The 27,225-nt window shown below is 32.5% G+C and overlaps 1 protein-coding gene across 3 annotated transcripts in view; it reads left to right on the top strand.

Moving 5' to 3' along the window:
- The window catches only part of Snx13 (sorting nexin 13), a 122,538-nt gene extending 96,687 nt beyond the window's left edge, over positions 1 to 25,851 (top strand). For 2 of the 3 annotated variants that reach the window (XM_087206682.1, XM_087206684.1), the window contains exons 18-26: positions 1,536 to 1,708; positions 7,186 to 7,293; positions 9,161 to 9,271; positions 12,898 to 13,059; positions 14,387 to 14,458; positions 17,147 to 17,292; positions 17,541 to 17,609; positions 19,714 to 19,826; positions 22,371 to 25,851. In XM_087206682.1, coding sequence (XP_087062808.1) covers positions 1,536 to 1,708; positions 7,186 to 7,293; positions 9,161 to 9,271; positions 12,898 to 13,059; positions 14,387 to 14,458; positions 17,147 to 17,292; positions 17,541 to 17,609; positions 19,714 to 19,826; positions 22,371 to 22,618 — 1,202 coding nt within the window. In that variant the 3' untranslated portion in view covers positions 22,619 to 25,851. The remainder of the gene's footprint in view (positions 1 to 1,535; positions 1,709 to 7,185; positions 7,294 to 9,160; positions 9,272 to 12,897; positions 13,060 to 14,386; positions 14,459 to 17,146; positions 17,293 to 17,540; positions 17,610 to 19,713; positions 19,827 to 22,370) is intronic. The other variant, XM_087206683.1, reaches the window with a different exon arrangement.
- The last annotated feature ends 1,374 nt before the right edge of the window (positions 25,852 to 27,225 follow it).

Here is a 27,225-nt window from a genome sequence, read left to right on the forward strand (position 1 = left end):
AAAGCCCAGTTTTTTTCCCACCATCGATATGTCTGGGTGTAGAAGTCTTCAAGTGATGTGTATCTAGGGTCCGAAACCAGAGAGTTAGTAGTTGTCTCTCAGTATCTGTGGAGTGTTGATTCCAGGACCTCCATGGATACCAAAATCATGTATCCTTTCCATAAGGAACAGGTGCTCATGTGCCCTATATAAAGTGGTATAGTATTTGCATAAGGCCTATGCATATCTTCCCAAATATTTTAAATTGTCTCTATTTATTATACCTGATACAATGTAAATGCTACAGAAATAGTTATACTATATTGACTAGACAGTAATGACAAGGAAAAAAGTCTGTTCATATTCAGTATGAATACATTGTTAAAAACCCTTTCTATGCATGATAAATTGAATCTTACAATGTAGAATGCCCAGATTTAGAGGGCCAACTATAAGTTTCTGAACCACAGAAACCATAGTTACTGTGGCAATACTGGGCATTGTAAATGCTTCCATAGCCTAGGGCATTCATACTGCCCATCAACAAACACTGCCTGTTGAAAATGAATTTATAGAAAACAATTTAAAGACACAGGAAGAAATGTGAGCCACAATGAGGAGAGTCGTCAGAAGCAGCAAATGAGATATATAGTGTCCAAAGAACTTGGAGATGGCAGTCTTTACAGAACATAAAATGAGTATGATTAAAATATTCAGAGACATCCTAAGACAAGAATAAATAGTATGAAGAAAGAACCAAAAAAATTCCAAAGATTAAAAAAAATGCAGTGATTGAAATTAAGATCATTGTATGGATTAAGAAATAGATCAGACACAGCTGAGAGGAAAACAGTAAAATTTTTGAGACCTAGGGTAAAATAGAACACAAACTGGAGAGTCAGAAAGAACATGATGCAAAGTATAGCTAAGATTAGTAGAAAATGGGAATAAATTTTAATTTTTAAAGACTACCTGGCTCATGTGATATTTATTAAATCAGTAAGAAATTATTCTCTTATTGTTCTTAAATGCCCAGAATAAATTATACTTACGAATTGCCAAATGTTATCAAAGAAGAAAAGAATTGCCTGGAGATAAATCTTATCCTGTGGCTTTTGCTGTTTAGTTGAAATAGTGAAAGCTAGTGCAAAAAGTTATTATTTTGTTTCTCCTCTATAAAATTTAAGAGACCCTAATGTTATAATACCCTGAGGTGCCATGGTAATATCATTAATAATGGGTAAAAGTTTGGGGGAAGAAAACCCAAAATAAACATCATTTTGTGGTTGGTAGTGTCGTCATAAACTTTTCACTTATTTTATTCTATAATCTATCTATCTATCTATCTATCTATCTATCTATCTATCTGTCTATCTATCTATCTATCTATAGTTAGTACAAAGGTTAGGAAGGAATCTGTTTTATCCCTTGGTGACATCCTTTCATCTCATTCTTTCATTTTAAGTTCTTCATTTCATGTTATTTTTTTTTCTTTTGTTCTTCACCTTCCTCCCTTTTTGTCTTTTGTTTCTCTTCATTTTGTTTTAAATAACAAGTATATGCTGACTGTGACCCATATGCTGTGGCAGGCGTTTGTAATGATCATGGCAAGACATATGCATTATATGCCATCACCGTCCACCGGCGCAATCTGAACACTGAAGAGATGTGGAAAACCTATCGTCGTTATAGTGACTTCCATGACTTCCACATGAGAATTACTGAACAGGTAATGAAATTTTTAAGGCTGTTTACTTTATATTGTTTTTTGATTAAATTTTGATTGTAAATTTTTCTATGGATCTTCAGATATTGACCAAAACTAATGAAAGAAAATAAGGTAAGAATTTTTTTTATATAATTAGCGTGAATGTTAGAATGATTTTGAGCAATTAACTAATGAATCTATTTTGAGACCCTTAACCAGTCTTACCCATTGTGGACTGGTGGCAAAATACCAGTGTTATACGTTGGAAAATTAAAATGAACATATATTTCTGATTTTAATATTTATGTGTGTGTGTGTATTGTGCTTTGTAGAGGCATTTGGTTTGGAGTAGGGATGGGGGTTGCTGGAGGACATTTCATGCTTTTGTTGTTGCAGGCATAATTCAGAACTATAGTTATTTTAAATAAGTCCATCCAACAGTGTAATAGTTAAATCCTAGATCCTTTGCTTAAGTTACTGTGAATCACAAAATAAATTTGACATTAACCAAATAATGTTTTTAATTCTTATTAAATATAAATCTTATTTTGTAGGAGTAACTATAAGGACTCTTAAGGAAAACAAAGACAAACTATTTTCCTTTCTTAATTTTGATTACATATTTTATCTTCTAAGCTTAAAAAAAGTAAATAGATGATCAATGGAATTTATTTTAACTCTTGAAATTCTCATTCACTCAAGGGTTTTAGATATAGAGGTAATATTAAGCCAGTAAAAATAATAAAGATAAAACCTGATTGAGTGAGCTGAAGCTTTGACATGATATTGTACTGCTCTAGAAATCAGAAAGTATCTTTTTTTTTTTTTTTGGTACTGGGGATAGAACTCGGGTCCTTGCACTTGCGAGGCAGGCAGTGGAACCACTGAGCTAAATCCCCGGCCCAGAAAGTATCTTTTTTAGTTAAGATGGTGGAAAAGGTATGGTTGATACCATGGTAATCTCATTAAAATATTTGTGGCTGAAGTGAAATAAAATATTAATGGCTTCAATGTGATTTTAAAAGGTTAGTATTGACTTCTGAATTCTGTAGTAATGAGACTATTTTGAATTATATTCCTAACTAAATGAATAACTTGATATGTCTGTTCTTTTGTTGAATAGATCTTTATTTTCAGATTAAATTTATTTATAGAGGTGAAATAATTTTCTGACCCATATTGAAGAAATAATTGCTTTAATCTTTCAGATACTACCTGTTTGATAATTGTTTTAAAGGCATATAGCTCATACATCTTTCTTCCTACCCCTCTGCTTTTACCAAATATGAGGATTATTCAGAATAACTTCAGGTGCTAAGAATAGTCTTATTTAGTACAAACTAGTGGTAATTTGTTGAATGTGAAATTTTCATTGTGCAAATAGTTATAATTTTCATTCTACAAAGAGGAATGCCATTGCCTAATTGAAAATATTCTAGGCAAGATGTAAATATTATATTCACGTGTTAACCAGTGCAAGTAAAGAATACACTATTTTAAAAAACTGTTAGGACAGTCCATAGACACATTTTCCTTTTCAACATAGCACCAAAAATGAAATGAAATTGATATAGTACAATTTTTCGGATGGCTCAGTGTAGGTGAACAGGGCGTTTTGGCTTAATGTTTCTTTTTTTAAAGTCATAGTAGTTATGATTAGTTAAGTGTTGATCACAGAACTTAAGAATTTAAAACTAAGATTTTAGGTGAAAATTAGCTTTTCCCATAATACTTAACATCTGTAAATAAGATTGGCTGTTTAACTTTTAGTTCTTCCTTATCTGTATTTTTAAAATTTAAATCCTCTATAAAATGGCAGAAGAAAAATTTAGTTACTAGTAATTCACCTGTAGGTAACAGTGCACCCTGTTGACAGGAATAATTGTTGACTTTATAGGTAAAAAGATTTTTTTTTTGTACTGGGGATCGAACTTGGGTCCTTGTACTTACAAGGCAGGTGGCAGAACCACTGAGCTAAATCCCCGGCCCTGTGTAAAAAGACTTTTGAAACAAGTTTCATTTTGTTTATTTAGCTTTGTAAGATATGCTGTTTCTCTCAGTCTAAATATATGTACTATCATTTATTTTCTTTAATACTGTGTTTACAATCTAATTTAATATTTTATAGGGACTTACAGCATTAAAAGAAAATGTTGGCCAATGTCATACGCTTTTAGAAACACCCTGAATTGCCCATTCATTTATTCAATAAATACTTAATTGAGATTTTCATGTGTGTCTGACATTCTTCTCAGTGATTAAAAAAATAACAGTGAATAAGGCAGTCTAAGTCTTTGCCTCTAGGAATATATATATTCTAATAGTTTACATTTCTGTTTTATTGGATGGATTAAGTGCAGATAAAATTAATGTAGATAAGGGTAGATAAAATTGGGCTAAATTAATATACATGGTGGTATAAGTGATAATATTAAGTATCTGTACATAACTGAGTTACATACTTAAATATTAACACATTTTGAATTTTTCTTAATATAGGATTTCAAGTGTGCTTTTTAAAATTTTCTAATAGTGTATTAGGGATCTAACCCTGATATTGTAATGGCAGACTTACAGTCCCCACAGTGTGGCAGCTCTTAGTGGTATAGCAAGATCAGGCCAAGAAGAATCAAGAACACGCTCAGAGGTTTGAGGCAAGTGTACAGCTTTACTATGCCGGTGGAGTCATCGGGATTTCTCCACAAAGTGATCATCCTGGAGCTGGCAGTGAATAGGGTTTATATGGGTCAAGGGAAGAAGGGTGGGGATACAGAAACAAGGCATTTATCATCAGCTCATTGGGTTGAGGAAGTTAAATTTAGTTTATATGATTTGATAGAAAATACACTGGATGCAGACACTTCCTGAGAACAAAAGACAATGAAGGAGGACGTGTTAGGTGTGGGAAGGGTTATGAGCTGGGGTTGGCTCTTTGTCAGTTAGGTCAACTAGCCACATGAAAAACCTTTTTTTTTGCTCAGAAATCGCTTTATGGCTCAGTGTGTTTAAAAGAATAAAGTCTTTGAGTTTAAAATAACTGTGATTAGTGCTTGCTTTGGCAGCACATATACTAAAGTGATTTATACATATGTTTGTGTTCTTTGTAAACATTGGCTTTACAGGGTGCTTTAATTAATTTTTTTTTTTTTGGTACCGGGGATCAAATTCAGGTCCTTGTGCTTGTGAGGCAGGTGCGGTGCCACTGAGCTAAATCCCCAGCCCCCAGGCTGCTTTAATTTTTATGAATTTTTTTGGTAAACTTTTTAAAAAAGTATTTTTATGATATTTTGATAAGTTTATATAGAGTATAAAATGTATCGATTTTCCCTGTACTTTTATTTTAGCATAACAATACAGTATTTGAGAAAACTTTCTGTTCCAGACAGATAACCTTAAAAGGAATTTGTTTTGCTAATCTAGATTTTCTGTATCACTATGATGTTTAGTTTTTTCTTAATATTCTAAAGTTTCTAGAATAGTTTTTGTAATGGATAGCATCCTTTTTCCATACTGTATTAGTTTGCTAGGGCTAACATAACAAAATACCACAGACAGTGTGACGCACACAACAGAAATTTAATTTCTTATATTTCTGGAAGCCAGAAGTCCCAGATCCGGATGGTGACAGTTTCTCCTTAAGGCTTCTCGCCTTGCCTGAGAGATGACCGACTGTCTCCTTGCTGTGTCTGCCCCTTTCTCTGTGTGTTGTCTGTGTGTCCAGATTTCCCCTTATAAGGACACCAGTGAGATTAATATCGACCCTCACCAAAAGCTGTGGCTTAAATTTAATCATCTTTTTAAAGCCCGTGTCTCCAAACATAGTCACAGTCCGAGATTAGGGTTGCAACATGCAAATTTAGGGGGAATGAAGTTCAGGCCCATGGTACGTGGTAAGACTTAGAAGTTATGCATTGTATAAAGTTGAGTTAGTAGCTTAAGATAATGTGGATGAGTAATATTTCAGGAAAGGAGAGCTTCAAAAGTAAATTTGCTTATATAAGATGAGACTATTTTAAAAGGAATTTAATTCATAAATGAGATACTATCCATTGGAATATGATATTCAATGAAAACCTATTTCTAGAGTTTTTGAAAATCATCAGATTTGTGAATATCACTACTTTATGAGATTTTCTACGTAAATTGTTTCCAGTCTTGTTTTTGTTCTTGGTGTGACTGGAACTGAAGAATTGCTTTTACCTTTCATATGTAACATATAATGAACTTACTCACCTTTTAGGTCTAAACAACTTTCAGATTTTTTCAGTACATTTTGTAATTTATCAGAATCTTCAGTTTGGGATGGAAATTATATACTAACCCCTATTTCCTCTTCTTTTCAGCCTCCATACCAACATTGTTGTTGCTGTTTTAAACAAAATGATTTTTTTATGCTTGTTTTATGTTAGAGTATGTGTCACCTGGGGAAAGCAATAAGACTGCTTGAAGTTTCTGATGCTAGGCCATTAGCTAGGTACAATTGGAGCTAAATAATTTTTCCCTTATGCTATTTTAGCAGGAAACATGGTTAAAAACTTGTGTTTCAGCAAAGCATACCAGATCCCTATTGCGGACATTTGAAGATGAACCCAAATGTTAAATTTATAAATGTTAGATTTACACACTTACTTTGTGTACATACATTTACTTTGTAAATGTAACTTTACAAAGATAAAATGCATGCTAATGGCTCTTAAGGTTTTTTTCTTAGTGTAAACTGTGGGATTATTTTTCATGTAATAGCAAAGAGATTATTAGTATTTATTATAATTGTATATATTATATACAGAGTAGAAATATAGCTACTGTCTATTTTGAAATTTGTCTTTTCTACTGTAATAGTTACATATTAGTGATTCATTAATTTGTAATCATTAATATTAAATATATTCTCTTATTAGGTTTTTCAATAAGCCAGGTACTCATAACTTGGATAATTAAAATTTCTGTCAGTATTTTACTCACAAAAGGGCTGTTAAGAAAACTATTTTTTAAAACCTTTTGCCTGTAGCAATGGCACACACTTGTAATCCCAGCTATACCTGTAATCCCTAGGTGGCCAAGGCAGAATCTCAAGTTCAAGACTACTCTGAAAAATTTATTGAGCCCTTGTTTCAAAATGAAACAATGTAAAGGACTGGAGAGTGGAGCAACTGAGTTTAATCACCAGTGCAGGGTGGGTGGTAATGGTGGACCTTTTTTGATGAAAAGTTTGAATCATCTCAAAATTAGGGCATTAAAATGAAATCCCCATATGGTCAATATCCATTTCATTAGTCTTTTGTTCTTTATTGAAAATTCTTTGTAATAAATAACATTAGAGCAGCGCTTTGGACCTGTTTGGACAATATTTTTTATTTCTTGCCTTTTGCTTATTATAAGAAATTATATTTGCAGATCATCTGTTGAGAATAATTTTGATATGTAGGGAAATAATGACATGAAAAATTTTCCCTTTTTATAAAAACTAAGACCACTGAATATATTTTGTCTTTTAGTTTGAAAATCTGTCAAGCATATTGAAGCTTCCTGGTAAAAAGACTTTTAATAACATGGATAGAGATTTTTTAGAAAAAAGGAAAAAGGATCTAAATGCCTATTTACAAGTAAGTTCATGTTTACTACTATATTTACCATAGATTTTCATGTTACATGTCACACAACAGTAGATTTCTTTATTAAAGAATGGGGCTAGAGGTGCAGCTGAGTGGTAGAAAACATGCTTAGCGTTCATGTAGCCCTAGATTTAATTCCCAGCCTCCCCAACTGTAAAAATGGGATAACAACCACTTCTGAGCAGCATCTTAAATCTTTCATGCAATCTTCTCAGTCATTTATAAACATTATTTCTACATTTATTGATCAACTTAGAAGTTTTCTAACCACTGAGAGATTGTGCTTTTTCATATTTAGATGAATATACAACCATTCCAGATTATTGTAATGTACAGGTATTTTATGTTAAATGTTCTCAGTTTAGTGTGTAGTAGCTCTTACTGATGTATCAAAAACAGGGCGATTTTTATTCCCAAATAGATGTGTATAACTGCCTCCCATGGCCCAGAATGATTATAAGGCTTCTAAAATGAATTCAAAAGAAAGGTAGATATGAAGGATTATTTCTTATCGGTAGTGTACTGAATATATAGTTTGTCTTTTAGAATAACAACAAATGTAACAAGTTACTTGTTACATAAATTGTTAGGACACCCAGAAGTAACTAATTTATTTTAACTAGTTAATGGTTTATGAAGTTTTCATGCATATTAGAGAAGGTATCAGCCCAGGTTTATAGTATTCCATTATTTAGCTCCCTGACCTCTAGAACAGGAATCAGCAAACTACAGACTCCATATCCCAACCAGTGTACTAACTGCTTTTTGCTAAGAGGTTTATTGGAGCATATTCACCCCTTTCATTTACCATCCATTATCTGTGCCTGGTATCACAAATAGCAGAATTGGACCTCAAACAGCACTGTGGCCCCCAAAACCAAAAATAATGACTGTCTGGCTCTTTATAGAAAAATTTTGCTGACTCCTGTCTTAGAATTTAGTGAAATTTAGCTGATCATATACTACATATTTTTGATTGGAAGATTGTTTTCTCTTTTTGTCTTAAATACTTACAGCTGCAACTGGATTTGTTTATAACCATTACTGTAATTCCATTCTATTGTTATTGTAATTGTTGTAATTGTTATTGTAATTCCATGTATTGACAGATTCAACAGCAAAAGTATATAAATCTCTGATGTTGCTCACCTGTCTTCTCTTGATTTAAAGCTTATCACCTGATACTGTTTATGCCCTTGTCCAATGTTTTGATTTTTTTTAAAAGTACCAACTTCAGTTCCATTAAAAATCTGTATGAATTATTAGAAGATTTAGAAAAGGACTACCTCTTTCCATATCTGATCCCATAATGTAGCTCTTAATTGTGACTGTACCATGTATTAGCTCATGAACTCAGTATGTTACAAGTTGTTGAAAGAACTAAGCTATAATATTATTAGCATTGTGAAAGCATTATTTTGTTTGGAACTTCTTTATAACATTTGGAAGTTTTTGTTTGGATTATTTTTTGTATTTTCTGTTTCCTAAAATTTTGTTTCTATTAAAATGTTGATTTTATTTCTATTAAAATGTTAATTTTAGCACTATGTGAGTAACAATTTATGTGAATCATCTTAGAATCAGATATGTGGTCAGTATATATATTAATAGCAAATATTTTTGGGCAACTTTCACATTAGATGCACTGAATGTCAAAGTAACAGATAGGAAGGATATATATCAAACTTAATTGTAACCAAGTTATTGGTGACTTTATTTTAACTGGGTAATTGTATTTTAACTGGGTAATTGTGTTTTTTAAAATATAGAATTAAATTCTTTGCATTCTTTTTAAGAGATAAAATTATAAGCAATGATATTCTTACCATTGTAAAATAACTTTGTACTTCTTCATTAGTTACTATTAACTCCTGAAATGATGAAAGCATGCCCAGCTTTGGCTCACTGTGTATATGACTTCCTTGAGAATAAAGCCTACAGTAAAGGGAAAGGGGACTTTGCTCGCAAGGTAAGCGAACCATTCCATTAGGGTTATTTTTGGGTCTGGTTTTATAATTTCTTTTGAATAAAACAATTGTTTAGATTAAATTTATGTTTTAAAACTAGAAAAAAATTTAAAATGCTCCTTAGCATGTTTATCTTCTATGCTTTAATTGTACTACTGATAGCAGTGTCTACTGTGTGTGAACCATCTCCACATATATAAAGATAATTCAGCAAAAGCTTGAAAACAAAAATGTTTTGAAATGGTGCATAAAGAAATGTCTGCCTAACACAGATCACAAGGTTTTCATTGTCTTGGCCTGGAGTCCAGCTTCTTGCCCACTATACTTCACTGACTTTTTTTTTTTTTAAGCCTTTTCTTCAGGAAATCTTTTTTTACTGGAAGAAAATGTCTTTTACATGAAATAATAATGTTAAGAAAAATGTTAAATAAAATGTGTTCTGAAAGTATATGTATGTATCTTTTGGGTAAAACCTTTATTACTTAAAATCTTTTGAATAATTTCAAACAGGATGTAAGACCTATACTTGGAATAAGATGCTAAGTTAGAACAGTAAATGATAAGAGTGCTCAAATTGGGCAAGATGGTTTAATGAGTAGAAACATAAACTGAGACCAGATAGCTTTTGGGTCAGATCCCTGCTTTGCTATTTGTTATGACCTTGGACCTGTTACTTAATCTCTTGGTACTTTAGTTTCCTCAAAAATTGACGATGTTACTTTAGAGCATTGTGTGACTATCTAGGATATTGGATTTTAACATCCTCATGAATGCTGTATTTCTATGTTGAATGCTTTGTTTTAAAAGAAAATTCTAGGGTATTGACCTTACAATGATGACAAAAATGTATGTGGTTCTCATTTTTGTATTTCATGGTTGAAGTGATTACATTTAAATTCCAATTTTAAATTGCTTTAGAAATGCATCCCAGTGTTCTATATTTTGATGTTTAATTTACCTTATTTTCTGTCTTACAGTTGCATCAGTTTTAAGATAAAGTAATGAACTGATAACTTTTTAATTAAAAGAAACATCATATTAGGTGTACATAGAATTTTTTAATGACCAGCAGTAGCACCTATGTATATTCTGTTACATAGCCCTTTAAAAAAATTACTAATGAAGTTTAATATCTCTCTGAATCATACCTGGTAATCCATAATAACCTATTTGTCATAAATTAATATTTGTAATCATTAAGATCATCTTGACCTTGTAAGTTGTCAGAATAAATTTTAATGCATATCAGTAATTTAAAGTTTTTATTTTTTTGGCTATTATACTACAGTATTTTTTCCTTAATTACATTTCAGTTAAGTAGCTATTAAAGAAAAATAATGTGCAAAAATTTAATGAGTGGCTCTTCATAGCTGGAGAAATGATACCTTATAACCCATTAATTTGATCCTAACTTTGCAAAATCTATGTAACAATTCCTAGGAAGAGATAGTGACAAGCAACTTTTCTTTATGCACACAGTTATCCCTGATCCAGTGTTATACTAACGTGAAGGCATATTAAACTGTAGTTAGAAATCTTGATTTAAGTTAAAAATTCATTATGTTGCTACCAATACAAAAAGCTCAATTCAGAGGGTAATTGAATAAATAGAGAGCATCTGTTAAAGTCAGGCTAAGTGTACACTTAAACTAGAAATCTACTATTTACTCCTGTGCGTGATAATTTGAAAGTGTATTTTTCTCCTCCTAAATATCTATTTTAAGACAAACCCTATTTTTGTAAATGTAATCATAGGGTGATGAACTATGCTTTTATATCCTCCAAAGTTAGACATCAGAGTCACCTGTGGATGTTTTTTGATCTCCTTGCTTATCCTAGTCCCTTCCTAATACACATACTTGGACTTCACTCATAGAAATTAGGAACCCGTGCACGCCCGCACTCACCCAGTGGGGATGTTAATTCTGTGGTCTGGAACGGTATACTGTCGACACTTTAATTTTTTCAAATTTATTGGTATAAAATTTATTTTACCTCAAAATAATATCAGTGGTATTTAAGCCCCATACATAGATTTTTGTATGAAATTGTATTCATTTAACCAACTTGTAAGATTAACACTTAAATCTGCTGTGCAGTATAAGAGGTATGAAATTCTAAAATATGTTTGGATGTTCAGTTTTTAATGTAGATTGTAGATTAAAGTGAAATGCATGCCTTTTATACTTCTGAAATCCTATCTCTTCTATGAATGTTATAACTCATTAAAAGATGGGCATTTCCCCTAGCTGCACATTTTAAATGTGATATTGTCATACTTCTCTTTAGTGTTCTCATGACTTAGCTTGCAACATTGTTACAATTAAAACAAAAAGTTTTTGAAGTAATGTCCTGGTTGATTCTGTACTAGTGAACAAAAACTATAGTATTTAGAATTAGAAATACACATGCACACGTATACATGCATCTACACACATGGACATGATAATGAGTTTCATCTTTTTCATCTTCCTGTCTTCACCAGTGGTTTTATTTGTAAGTTGTACTGTGAATGTCCCTCTTGAGATTGGGTGTTCCATGGAGCATATCTGCAGTACTATTGACTCAACTTTAAACTGAGGAGTAACCAGAACTCCCAAACCTTTTACAGTTGTATTGAAATTCATGTTTTATTGTTATTAATAGTTGTTTCAGCTTTTCTAGTTTTTTTGATGGAAACCATGAAATCATAATTAGAGTGAGGGAGTTTTGCCTTCTTTGTAGTGCTGCATTCTCTAAGCAGTGAGGTTTGGTTTTGTTACTTTTTTTTTTCCTTTTTACATGGAACATAATTTGCTTGATAGTTTATGAGAATCAATACTTTCAGGAAAATATTCTCATAGTTTTGGTATGGCTTTGACTTTTGTGTTCTTTTAATTTCTTAAATTTTCATTTGCTAAACATCTCTCAGAGGGTTCCACGTCAGCTTCTTTGGTTTCTTTAGATGTCTCCTTTTCTTATTTGAAATTATTTGACATGTGTATGTCAAAATACCAAGTTTTGTTTCCTGACCCTCTGCATTTTTACTCCTTTTTATCTCTATGATTGTATTTTCTTTTTATACATAATTGTTGTATTCTATATGAAATATGATTTACACAGCTGATTTGTAACTTTTCTTTTGTCTTGCTCATAATGAACCCCAGATTCTCTTGATTATTGAGCATATAATGTATCCTAAAATTTATTTTTAAAAAGAAATCTTAAATAATAGTTAGTTATTTCAGCTTTCTGTATATTTTACCTGCTTGTTTTATTTTCAGTGTCTACAACAAATATCTGATTATTGATTTGAGTTGTTGTGGAAGTGTGAAATGGCTAATTCTACTTGCATCAATTTGTTAACTTTATTATTCAGAATTTAATAAGAAGGCAATGAAAGCTTATATTGATTTTCTAACAATAATCTCATTAGTAAGACTTCTAAATCATATATGTGAATGTGAAAAACCCATTTTTATAACACTAAAGACAATATTTAAAAAATTTTAAAATGTAGTGACATAATATACACTGGAAGATGAATATATCTTTCCTTGTGTGTTGCATTCTGTATTTTCTGGGGCTTCTGAGTTGAACATCAGATCTGATATAATGAAGTCATGGCACAAAATCTTTCTTCCTTCAGATGGACACTTTTGTAAATCCACTTCGAAATTCTATGAGGAATGTTTCAAATGCAGTTAAATCCCTTCCTGATAGCTTGGCAGAAGGAATGACTAAAATGTCAGACAACATGGGCAAAATGTCAGAAAGATTAGGTCAAGACATAAAGCAATCATTTTTCAAGGTAAGACATTTTTAGTAATGTCTAAAGCAAACTGTTTTGAGTCAGCTAAGGTACCTTGAGCTCCTCCTGCCTAGATTTACCTTATTTCCTTCCCAAAGTCCATCAGACACAATCTTATAAGGAATGAAAAACTAAAGAGAATAAATTCTTATCACAAAAACGTATCTAAAAAATGCAGTCACTCATCAGTCCCTGCTATGGTAGAGTTGAAAAATCTATTTACAAGAAATACTTAAAATTAGTAATTTTTATACTGTTTCATAATAAAATTCCTTTTATTTATAATACTCTGAATTCCTTAACAAATGAGTAAATGTTGTTTGCAAATATCTTGTACTAGCATTCACTCAAGAAACATAAAGTCTAATTTTTTCTGTGATTCATATGACAGAGATACTTCCATATCAAAAAAAGGAAAATTCTTTCACTACCTTGGTCTTTGGCTTCATACAAATGTACCTCTGAGTGACATAGAATCCTTTCTCAGAAAGCTTTTCCTTACATTAGCAGAAGATAAAGATACTGTGCCAAGCAGTTTGTTAGATTCCTAATTTAATTTTTTTATAATTTTGATGTGATTTTTAAAGTTTGTAATTAAAGCTATTTTAAAAACTCAAGCTATTAGAATTTTTTGTTTGTTAGGTTTGAATGGAGGGCAAATATATATAAACATTTTTCTTAATATAAAAGATAATTTTTTAAATAGAGTATGTAAATCATACTTTTCTATTAATTTTAATCTCTCTATCATGCTTCATCTTTATCTCTTGTGAGAAAACACACCAGTAACTGAAGTGAATAGCAGTACCACTTCTGCTGCCAGCTGCTCATATGACTTTGTGCAAAAGTCATTGAATTTTTCTGACCGTTCTTGTCCTCATCAGTAACTTTCAGGAGATTAAAATAGGTGATCTTGGTAATTCCTCCTATGATGACATAGGATTTTTAGCCATTATTGGTCGTTTTGTCCTTCTTTCTCTTGAACTTATTTTAACACTTGGTTAATTTCTTAAACCTATTAACACCAACTATCAAGAACTCTTGGTGAAAGAATATTGAAGTTTTGTTTTTTGGGTAGGTTGCTATTTGATCTTCAAGTCATTTCACCTTTCTTAATTTTAGGTTAGTCTACAAAGTGTAGGGGTTTGACTAATCTTCGCACTGAAAAGCATTTCAGACCTTTGGGCAATGAAATAAACACCCTTCTATATTTGGTTTCAAGTTGTAGATCATTAATCTTTGTTTATGTTTGTAATATTCAGTTTATTAATATATTGTGTTCTTTCACTGTCAGCTTTAGTGTGTTCACTTTTTTTTTCCATGTTAGGTGCCTCCTTTAATTACAAAGACTGATTCAGATCCTGAACATTGTCGAGTCTCAGCTCAACTTGATGATAATGTGAGTTAATTTTTGTTTTTGATAATACGTTTAGTAATTGTAGTTCAAATCATGCTTTCAGATATTTTAAACTTTTTAATAAATATGTACATGTATGACTCATATACACATTATATGAAGTTTAGTAAGTTCTTAAAAATTGAACATGTCCCTGTAATCTATACTTTAATAAAAAACCAGAAAACTACCAGTACTCCCAAGAATGCCATATGCTCTAGTCTTATCATGACTCTCTCCCTCACCAAAGGTATTGCTATCCTAACTTTGACCATGCATTGACACTTTATATGAATAAAACTGTATGTATTCCTCTAATTAAACCTGGCTTTCTTTGCTCAACATTGTGATGTTCTTTCATGTTGTTTTATGTGATTATAGTCCTTTATTCTCATGACTTTCTAGTATTCATTTTATAAGTTTGGCACAATTTATTCATTGTATTATGTACAGAATTTGAGAACATTCTAGTACATGCCTTATGATTAAAAATATAAGTACTCATTTCTGTTGGGCCTGTACCTGGAATGAAATTGCTGGGTTAGAGAATATGCACAAATTCAATTTCAGTAGATACTGCCAAATAGTTTTCCAAACTATTTGTATCACTTACAGTGCACCAGCAGTACATGAGAGACTACATTCTGCCTATTTTTTGTGGTTTTTAAAATTTATCTATTCTGGTGGTTGTATTCCATATGGATTCACTTTTCTTTTACAAGTAGTGAAATCTATTGAAATGTTGAGCTTTTTTATGTTTATTGGCTACTTGGGGTCCTCTCTTGTGTGTTTGGCTAGGTCTGTTGCCCACTTCTATTGCTCCGCTTACCTCTTTTAATTAGGAGCGTTGTATATAACCGGCATGAGTTCTTTGTCATATATATATATATATATATATATATGGATTATCTTCCACTCTGTATTGCTCTTATATACTCTATATGTAATTTATGCCTCCTGCAAGGTCACAGAATGTTGTCCTGTAATTTTCTTTAAAACTCTTTTTTGTTTTACCATGCTCGTGTTTAGATTTGCAGTTTACCTGTGTTTGATTTTTGTATATGAGATGAGGTAGGGTTCTGCTTTATCCAAGCACTATTTACTGAAATGGCCATCTTTTCCCCACTGTACTGTTTTCTTTCTTATCACAAATCATGTTATCATATATCTTTGAATCTGTTTCTGGGCTCCATATTCTTTCTTCTTGTGTAGACTTATTTAAAAATTATAATTATCTCCTTTATGTTTCTGATGGAATTTATTTATAAATATTAAAAATTTTATTTGCTTTTTCAGGAATTTTTTTAGAATATTTAAAAATTTCTCTTGTATACTGTCCATAACATCATGTCTCTTGGAATGTAGTTTTTACATTTTGACTGTTCACTACAATTGTCCTGTGACACCAAGCTCCTGGATTTCTGCTTTATCAAAGAGTTAAGCAATATTTATTCTGCCTCCATAATGAAATAAGTGTCCCTCTCCTCTATCCCCTTGAGTATGTCCAGCCTGCACCCTGCAAGCAGCTTGCCCTTTTCTTTGTTTTTTTTTTTTTGGTACCGGGGATTGAACTTGGGTCCTTGCGCTTGCACAGCAGGCAGCGAAACCACTGAGCTAAATCCCCGGCCCCTTCTTTTTTTTTTAAAATGTTATAATAACAAATACAAAAACAGAAATTTTGTTACTTATAACATTAACTATATTATATGTTTTATTTGCCACCCAAGAGAATTCCTCTTCACTCAGTGTGGTCCGGGCAAGACAAAAGTTGGAAGCTATAAGCCAGTGATGGTGAATCTTTTAGAGCTTTCAAAGATAACAAACAGCCAGCTGTGGGACACCTGCCATAGATTCACCACCACTGTTATAACCTCTCAATTTGTGGACTAGGAGGAAAGTGTACTAAGTACAATGTGATAATAAAAAATGTATAATTTCATGCATTTTCCTGAGTATTGAAATGATAACATTGATGATGAAATAATTGCAAAGATTATCTTAGTGGTGAAAAAATTGTAAACTTTTAATTATATCTAGTCCTAAATCTGTACCAGCTTTCCATTTCATACATAATTTTTTTACATCAAAGTATTCTGGGTATCTTCATTACTTTTTACCTCATTGATTGAATAGTCCCATAATAAAAGTATAGTTTTAGTTATTAAAAACTAAAAGAAAATTTTAGTAATCTAGTGAAATATGTCTTGTGTAATGTTAATTTAGTTGTGTATTGGATTGAATAACAACTATTTTCCCCTGAAAATACCAAAATATATATAGCTTATTAACCAAGCAAAACACATTGTGTATTGTTTTGTTCAATTAAATAGACATACTGAGACTATTTCATTCTTACCAAAAAATGCTTCAGAAAATAAGGCCCTAGCATGACTTAATCTGCTAAAGTTAAGAGATAAATCAACTTTCCCTAACACCATCATAAATCCACTTTGAGAAATGTTTTATTTCTAAGAAAAACATTAACTTTGAAATTTACTCATCATTGTAGGATTATAAAATTCTGTATTCTGTCAAAGTGACTATTTAAAAAGTTTTTTTCTAAACTAGAATGAAATGTCAAATTATGACTTGTTGAAATAGTACCATTTTGTTAAAGCAGGAAAAAAATAGCCATTTGTAGTATGTAGCTAACCAATAAATTTATTCTTATTTCTTTCCATATTTTGCCAGGTGGATGACAATATTCCACTTAGGGTAATGTTGCTTCTCATGGATGAAGTTTTCGACTTGAAAGAGAGAAATCAGTGGTTGCGAAGGAATATCAAAAACCTACTTCAGCAGCTTATTAGAGCTACATACGGCGATACTATTAATAGGTGCCACTCTTTTTCTCCCATACTTAGAGTCTGAGCTTAACTTTTAAACTTTTACTTCTGGAAATAGATTGCTTAACTTTCGTAGGAAAATTTCTTCTCTGAGTCTTTTAAGAAGATCTTTGAAACAGGCTGTTGCTCTCAGAGATAACTTATTTCCAAATTATGTTGTTTGCTTTGTGAAAGTCATATTTCATTTTATTCATCCTCTGAAATTTTAAGCTTACTTGATTAAATTTCTTTACTTTCAGAAAAATAGTTGACCATGTTGATTGGATGACCTCACCTGAACAAGTAGCCGACTCAGTGAAACGTTTCAGGTACAGTATAAGGCACATTCCCTTCTTTCAGGTAGTACAGAGTTTAGCATTGTTATCACTTACTAACTTTCATTGCTTTTGGTTTTTTCCTGGTTATAAAGTTGTCACATTGTTGAGCAAAATCTCTTGTGAGAATTGTAATAAACAGTCCCATCTATCTGTTGATCTTTGTTTTAAATAAAACTAGGAAGTGTATAAAAGAAAAATATTTAATATAATAGGCTACCTTTTATCACAGTATTATGACTTTAAAATAATTGGAATATTAGTACAGAGATAGCATGATCATATATTGAAATACCTAGTTTGGGGGATTTGTGTTTTACAGTTGTAACCTTGATTTTAAGTGAAAGGCTTCAGAAAACCATATATCTCTTTGTCCATGGTTTAATTTTTTTCTTTCTTTTCTTTTCTTTTTTTTTTTTTTTGACAGGGGGCCATTATACTGAGGCCAACTACCACTGACCTACATCTTTAGCCCTTTTCTCTCTTTCCATTTCTTTTTCCCCCACCTCTGTCCTCCTCTCACTAAATTGCCCAGGTGTGAGAGCCTCAAACTTATGATCCTCCTGCCTCAGTCTCCCAAGTAACTAGGATTGTAGGCATGAGACGCCATGCTTGGCTCATTATCTAAATTTTTAATTAAATATTTGAACCTTTGAAGATGTCACTGATATATTGATTCATGTGTTCATACCACAAATATATATTGAGCCCCTTCTCTGTCTAGTACTCTGCCAATCACTAAGGAGTAGGAGATAAGATGCAGTCCTTTGAGGAAAGCACAGATAGTAGGGAAATAAACTTCTTTTCTAAAAGTGAAGATGTGTGTAAAAATTGATGGCATCCTTTGAAAATAAGGAAAGGAAGCAAGAAGGGAATTACCAATACTAACCATGTGCTTGGCACTGTGCCCAATACTTTATGGTTTCTGAGTCTATCCTATTTTACAAGGTAGGTGTTTTTGTCTCTATTTTGTTATGAAGAAGAAACTGAGGATTAGAGAAGAGTAGTTTGTCCAAAGGCTCTTGTGTTGGAGAGTGAGAAATGTGACTTTTCTACTCTGAAGCTCAGTTTCTCCACTCCATATGATATGTTTCATGTTCATGTTCTTTCAGGGCAGATGACTGATATTCTTAGTAACAGTGAGACCCAGCCTTGCCTGTACACAAGCACTGGTCGATCCTGGGATACCATTCCCAGAGATGGCTCTCATTTAATTGAGTGGAAGATTTCTTAAAGCCTCCCTAGTGTTTCTAATGCAAATTAAAGAACAGTCACTCTGGGGAAGTCTCTCCCTCAGACCAGTTCTAGATGGATGTGTAGTTACTGCTCCGTTTCTGCCGGGGACCAAATATTAGGGAACAGGAATAAAGGAAGTACACTGTGAAAGTTGAGGAGAAGAGGTTGTTGTATGTGTGAAAGCACCATTGCACAATGGTACCTTAGCTCACAAACTCAGAACCTCGGTTCCATGGTTCTGGAAAAGGCGGCCACATCTGTGTTCATGTGGGAAAGATGGATACAGTTATGCTGGTAACCCAGTGCAGAGTTCACAAGCAAAATTTTGCCAAATGCTTCTGTTTGTGAACCAGATTATTTGCAAACAAAAGCGTTTGTGAGCCGAGTTACTGTACCAGTGGACTCAGTCCAGGTGTAAGTTGTAGGCATGGAACTCAGTTTTAACTCCGCTTAGCTATGAGGGGAGTGCGGTGGCACAACTGCAGCAGAGTAGATTTTTAAAGTCTGAGGAGTCCGAATTCAAGTTGTCCTGGGTTGTGTTTGGATGAGATGTTCAGTCAGCAGTGCTCACTTTTGAGTTTAAATGACTGAAATGTTTGTGTTTGTTCCACTTTGCTGTCTTTGTTAGTGTTTACGAACTGCTGAAAGGTAGACTTTAAGTTATTTTTCTTTATATTCTTTAACACCTGAAACTGAATCCTGCACTGAGTTGATCTGTGTTGACTGTCATTAGACCTGTTAAAATTTTAAAAGCATTTTCTGTTCACATTTGTATTTTCTTCAGAAATTTGAAATAATTTTATCAACTTAGAGCATTAAAAAATGAAAATGTTTACAAAATTTATTTAATCTTCTTATATAGAGATGCATTTTGGCCAAATGGCATTTCAGCAGAGACTGTTCCATGCAGAGACAAAGCTATACGAATGAGAACAAGAATTGCAGGAAAAACAAAATTATTTGCAATAATGCCAGGTAAGTGTGTGTGTTTGATTTAATGTTCATTAATTTGTAGTTCTGAATTTCTGATATTGTTCATGCTAATTTACCTAGTTTTTATTATAAAAATTGCCATTTGATGCTTACTATATAAAAGGCACTGTGTTAGGCATTTCTTTTAACTAACCTTCCTGAGTCCTCTGAAGCCACTAGGTACTATTAACACAACAGCTTTATAAGTGAGGAAACCAAAGCTCAGAGAGGCTAAGTAACCTACCCAGGACTTAGAGCTAGTAAAGGACATGATTGACTCATCTTTAAGTGATTTGAAAGCTTACACACTCCTACCTGCTCCCTCCACTGGGGGTTGAACCCAGGGGCTTTACACTGAACTACATCCCCAAACCCTCCCCCGCTTTCTTGCTTAGTTGTCCAGGCTGGGCTCAAATTTGTGATCTGTCCCAGCCTCCCAGAATGCTGGGACTAGAGTCAGGTGTCACCATGCCAGCCTGAAAACTTGTACTTTGAACTACTGTGCTATCTTAAAACATTTTGGGATAAGTTAAAAAATAAAATATATAACACACGATTGGGCTAATAAAAGAAAATGAAGATTCAGGAAGGATGTTCTGCTTAGGAGAACAGACATTCTTTCAGAATCCATTTATGTCAAAACAACTGATTGGCTCATTATTAATCATTATTAAAACATCTTCCCAAAGAAAGTGTATATTGCAGTATTTTGTTGGTTTGATTTGTGTTACTTGTCTAATATAGGGCTGACTCACTAACTTAGATGTGCTTTATCATCTTTATCTTTTCGCAGTCAGAAAGGCTGTATAATATGAAAGTGGTCAGAGGTAGGGGAGATAGTTTTGTCTCTTTTTATGAATATCTTATAATGCCTAGGTATCTTTTCTCTATTTTAATCATATATGTAGAAAATAGACAAGACATATTCATAAGTTCTTTAATATCATAATACTTAAAATTGTTTTCTAGTAATTTAAAACTATTTTCATCATAAAATTTTAGTGATCAGTTTTGTCTTCCATCAATTAATTAGAAATTTGCCACATGACTATTAATTCTTCCTTGTATACTGTTGCATTTGGTGGTATAAAGCAAAGAAATAACATTTTAGAAAAATAAGAAACAATAACTTGGTATATTATTTAATATACTGTTTAGTAAACCAGAATAAACTACGCTTATGTAGCCGAAAGAATCGTAATTCACTTATTCAGTAAATATTTATTGGAAGTGCACTGTGTGCCAGACATTGTTCTTCGCACATATCCCGCTTTCTTGAACCTTACCTTCTCTTAGGAGGACATATATAAATAAATAAAGTGTAGTATGTTAGACAGTGATAAGTACTAAAGAAAAAAATAAAGGTGGGAAAGATAATAGGCAGTGTCAGGTGAATTGTTAATGGGGTGGCCAAGGAACACCTCACTGAGAAGTTGACGTTGGTATGAAGCTCTAAAGGAAGTGAAGATGGGTCTAAAAGTATAGGAGATACATATTCTTGACTGCCTGCTTTTTAGTAAATTCACAGCATACTCGCTTTAAATTTTACTGTAGCTTTAGTTAGATACAGAATTTTTGGAAGTTGCATGTTTCTTCCTAAAGGAGCAAAATAATATTTAGGCTGCTGGTATGATTTATAAATAACTCCAAAATAGTCCTACATGTTGATCCCATACTCCAGTATCACTAGTAACTTCATGTAGTCTGTGGGTAAACTCCTACAAACTTGCCTCCCCTGATGGTAATAGCATCCTTTTCTATTCTCTGTGCTTTCTCTTACAGGATTTCTGAAATTCAACCAAATTTCATTGAACTTTTTTTTTTTTAATTTACTGCTCATTTGTTCATTAGTACTCTCCCTACCAAGGCTGATCTTTCATTTCCTTCTACTTACAAAAATCCTGCCTGAGTAGCAAAGTATACTATAGTTGTACTTTTTCTATGAAGGGAATCTTGTTAGTGCACTGTAAACATAAGCAACTTCTTTGTATTTTTATGGAACTGATTTTTGATATCATGGATTCATTTTTTTGTTTTTTCTTTTTGCTGTGTTCAATTTTTAATCTAAATCATGGGCTAGTTGTTTTATAGCATTTCTTATTATTCATTAAACATAGTAAGAATGTATAATGTTTTAGAATTTACAAAACACATGCTACATTGGCTTACTAAAGTCTTATAAAAGCTTACAGCTACAAGGATATTAGTTATTAGACATCCCTGTTTAATAGTTGGGGAAACAAAATCAAAGTGGGTATCACATGGATATTAGGGACGGGATTGTGACTGTAATTTGAGATCTCTTAAGCCTGGATCCTAACTATTCTGTGTCATATTGTCTCTTAATACTATTATGTAAGTGGAATGGTAGCTGCATGCATGTTCACATACATATTTTTATGTCCTTGATATATAATACATTAAATTCCTACTATTTATTGCTTACTCTGCTGTGTATTGTATATATTTTATTCAAGATCATGTTTAAGCCTTGTGTTTCTTTTACTTGAGTAATAAGTTATTTGTATTGTCCCCCTCTTCTTTCAGATGAACTGAAGCACATTATTGGAGCTGAGACAACACGGAAAGGTATTCTTCGTGTTTTTGAAATGTTTCAGCACAACCAGTTAAATAGGAGAATGGTTTATGTCTTCTTGGAAGGCTTTTTAGAAACGTTATTTCCACAGTATAAATTCCGTGAACTTTTCAACAAACTACATTCACGGTCAGAGCAGATGCAGAAATATAAACAGAAACTTCAAACTACTCAAATACCTTCTTCACAGAAAAGGTGACACTCCCGTCTGTGAAGCTGGTGTCCATTTTGTCCAGGACTCATGGCATGGACAGATCTTCTGGGGCTTAACTCATACACTGTTGTGTCTGCACCAGTCTTTTAGCGTCTCAAAATAGGTTATTAATACATCCATAGGACTGGTTCTTCTCATTCTCATCTATAATCCAGCCACTACCAAGAGAGATTTCTGTGTCTTAAATGATTTGGTGCGTAATTTGCAACATTGAGAGGATACCGCCCCCGTCTCAGTGCAAGAAGGATGATCTCTTCCGCTTCAAGCTAATCAGCATTCTCCAGCAGTGACAAAGTGCCAGAGTGTACATACGAGAGCTAAGGAAAGCACAAAACAATGGTTCACAGATAAATTCCTTATTTTGTTTAACAGTTGAAGACTGTGCAATATATAATTTGGAGAAATTTGTTGTGCATAATGATTTTGTAAATTGGTGTCAGCATTTTGCTAATAGTCTGGATTAGCCAGGTCTGGGAAAGTGACAAAATGCCCTTAAAGTATGACATAATTTATTCCTGAATTATAGTTTTGTGATATAAAATAAAACTTGAGTATAAAATAAAATCAAAAAACATAATTTGGTTAGATTTAATATTCATTGGTATAAAACAAACTTTAATTGATTCTTATGTGCTTTAAGGGCTCTGTTTTGCTCTTGCTAAGTTTTCTTTTGGCATTCTGTGTGCAGAAAGAAGCATGTGGTAGCTTTCATTTTAAGTTTCAAAATTATTAGTGTTAGCTTTAACAGATTACTGATTATACAGAAGGGGAATAATTTGTTGGAAGAACTGCCAAATACATTCTGTCTTTCTGAAAATATGGACATTAAAAGAAAATAGTACTCTATTGAAAGTTGCCATATGATAAATTTAAATTGTGTGATCTAGACATCCCTTAGGTAACTATAAAAATAGCAAATGAGAGGATTATCGCGCTTATCAGTCATACACAAACATACAAGTTCCTAATTATAATGTGTACATATATGAAAATAAATAAAACAACTTTACTATTTTTTAAACTATGCTTTTATTTATATTTCACATAATGTAAAATTTTAAATAAAGCTAGCAGGCAACCCCCCCCACACACACACACTGTATACATTCAGATCCTGAAAATAATTTTATACCAACAGAACAAAATACTTTTCCAGTTTTGAAGCCTCTGCATTTCCTAATTTTCTCACTGTCCATTTTGTTCATCTTGGAAGTCTTCATATCCCTTGTATGCAGGATTTCTGCATAGTTTTAAATACTTCCATTCACTGAGGGTTTGGATGTATCAGCTTTCTTTAGTTTTAAAAATATTTAACACTAAAACCTTAAAATAGTGAAGCTACTTATCAGACCACTGAGCCAAGATCCTGGTATTAAAAGAATGTCTGGGTGCTTAAGATAAAGGGACAGAGTATTGGTATCCCAGTTATTTGGGAGCTTTAAGGTTGGAACAAGATGATATTGTCTTGTTTTCACTTAGATCTTACTTACAAAGTAAAGCCTATTAACAGAATAAAGCCTTCCTTTAAAGCTATATAATAATCATATTTATTAATAATGCTGTTGTGCATACTTGTAGTATGCGTACATTCAGCATGTTGCATGTCTTTAGAATTACATAAATGAAATCTCTTTCACTGCAAACTGGCAAGCAAGAAAAGATCCTTAGTAGCCCTGGTGGAAGAAGCATTTCTTCTCAGTGTTTCTCCTTGCCTCAGCTCCGAGACTTTAAAAGTGAGATATGTGAAACATGTCCATGGGAAGCATCAGCATGGCCTAAGTGCAATGACTTTCATATATACCCCTGTCCATTTCAGGTATATTTTTTGACAAGAATAAAGCTAAGTGTATAAAGAAGAATTCTTGTAAGAGCCTACTATGTATGTGTGTAAAAACATTTCTATATAATGTGAAGAATACTGGCTGTCAACCAGGGATAGAAAAGTCATGTAAGATTGCAAATTTTCCTAACAGCTCTGCAAGATAACTGCAGTCATAACCAAAACAAACAAAACAATTTGAGTAAATGGGTTTTTTAAGTAATTTTGGTTTAAAAGAATTTATATTTCAAAAGCAGAAATGTGAAGTGGTAGCCTGTGTAAACAGTGGTGTGTCTTTATGCACATCTGTATTTTACATCAGAGAGAACTGTGGTCATGCTAAAATTAGAGATATTTTTTGAATGACTTGGTCAAGCTGTGTGTAAAATATTTAACCCATATGTCAAGTACAGTGTACTATGTTTAATAAAATTATTACATTTAATGCATTTATTGCATATATAGGTATATACATGAAGAGGCTCTATGTCTTCTGATATTTGATTTTTGAATGTGTTTTTAAGTCGGTGGTGCCTTGAGGCAAAAACCTTCAAAATTAATCATTCTTTGAGTTTTCTGATTTTTCCGTTAACATGTAAACTACTTAGAAATCATCATAGTTTATTCACCTAAAATACTGATTGTATGATTTAAATACAGCACTTAGACGAGCATTTCCTATAATTGGGGTGTTCCAAATAGTTGCTGAAAACAATTGTGCCATTGACCAATGGATGCACTTGGTTAGCCTTAATTTTTTTCAAAAAAACAAAACAAAACAAAACATTAAGAACTTTATTTACTGTTTCAGTTTGTTCATTTTAAGTTTCTGCTGCTGGTGTTTGGAAAAAAATCAAGTACTACCAGAAAGTGTACCAATTTTTTTTTTAATTAAGAACAATATAAATTTCACAATCTAAAATTTTAATTTTGTGCAATATTTTCATTTAATGCATGTGTATTTGAGAAATTGTAAAATAAATGAATTTTTAATGTTTTGAGGTGTAGTTTAAACTGTCTTCTTAACCCAAAAACTTACATTCCGTTGTTGCTGCATCCTCTTATTTAAAGACTTGTTTTAAAAGTCTTTTTGTCACTTCTTGTAAAATTCTTTTATTAGTAGTAAATTTTGCTTATAGGAGCATGGCTCCTGTATTACAAGGGAAAAATATAAAGAGCACATTTTAGGATTAAAATTGTTAAAAGATAACTTGTGCATATCATTGTACAGTAAGTGTCAACTGTGTGCCTAATTGTTCTACCAATACTTCCTTCTTTAACGAAGAAGAAACAATCAGAATGTCAGTTATTTTTATTAACTAAAAAGAAGATTAAAATTTTTATTTGGTTTGCATTATGTTCTGTCCATTAGAGGATACTAATAAAGTATTAACAAACATTTTTGTTGAGTTTATTTAGTAATATATTTTTGTGACTTTAAAAATGCTTACTCAACAGTCTTATTTTTAGTACCTTGTGTTTATTTTCTTCTCATTTTAGAAATTATGCAATTCAGGTTCTAGGATTATAGATGAGTTTTTGAGTAATGATTTACACTAACTGGATTTAATTTTTCCTTTTATGGTATGGGACAAATAATTTACTGCAACAGTGTTTAAGAAACTTTGTATTTCCCCATCATTTTAAATTCATATTTTGGTTAATATTGTAGATACTTTGTATCCTTCTCTTCCCCTTTCTCTTTTATCCCCCAGTACTGGGGATTGAACTCACAGCCTTATACATACTAAATAATTGCTCTACCACTGCGCTACATCTTCTCCCCAGTTTCTCTTCTGAAAGGCAGGTAATTCAGTGCTCAGTAATGTGCCTATGCCTCATGGGCCATCATATTAGTAGCCTTCTTGGAACCATATCCACAGACTTTTCAGACATCAGATGTGATAACTGCTACTTCACCAGGGACTGGCATAATATTTCTTAGAATGATGCTGTACAGCATTAGTCCCCTTAAGACGTTCCTGGGCAAGGCTTTTTTACTATTGTGTAACTTATGCAAAAACCATCTGTGGTACCATCCATGACCCCTTAATGCTCTTTTACAATTCAAATGATATATCAAAAGTTCTGAGAAACTCTATGAGAAATTTGTTTCACTTTGCTTACCTAATTTCCCAAACTTAGTTAACCACAAACTATTGACATGAACAGTTGGAGGATCACATCCCTCCACGTAATTTGAAAATGTTAATAGTAGGGGAGAAATAAAAGGTGTAGCATCTTTAGTTAGGGACTATAAACTGGACTGAAAAACCAATAGTTTGGGACATAAAATCTTTTTAAGCAACAGTTCTACTGAAAGTTCAGTCTTTGGGAGAAAAAGGAGAATATGGAAAGTTAGCCACTGATTATACAGCAGATATTAGAGTAGAACTTGAGTGTGAGTACCAGAATAATGAATTCGGTGATGGATAATAGGATCCATCTCATGAGAAGTGGGAAAGATATTTGGCAAGGATTTTGCTGATATGATCAAAAGTATGCCAACAAGAAAATACCAGGAAAAAAGAAATGCCATGTAGTTCTGCTTATAAAAATTTTGTACTGGACATTGACTCATTTATATAATGGGAGATAATGTTTGAGGAAAACTTAAAGTTGCTGAGAATGGACACTGCTTAATCACCTCATGTTTACTAATGCAGTGCATGATAAATGTAATAGATGTGATATATTTTAAGTTGGTGTTGACCTTTTACATATCATCAAGTGTGGAATGAACCAGGCGTGGTGGTGCGGTGGTCCTAAATCC

Source organism: Heterocephalus glaber, unplaced genomic scaffold, assembly GCF_053883595.1.
Source record: "Heterocephalus glaber isolate CG9 unplaced genomic scaffold, H.glaber_assembly_v1.0 deba00000676, whole genome shotgun sequence".
Taxonomy (NCBI): Eukaryota; Metazoa; Chordata; class Mammalia; order Rodentia; family Bathyergidae; genus Heterocephalus; species Heterocephalus glaber.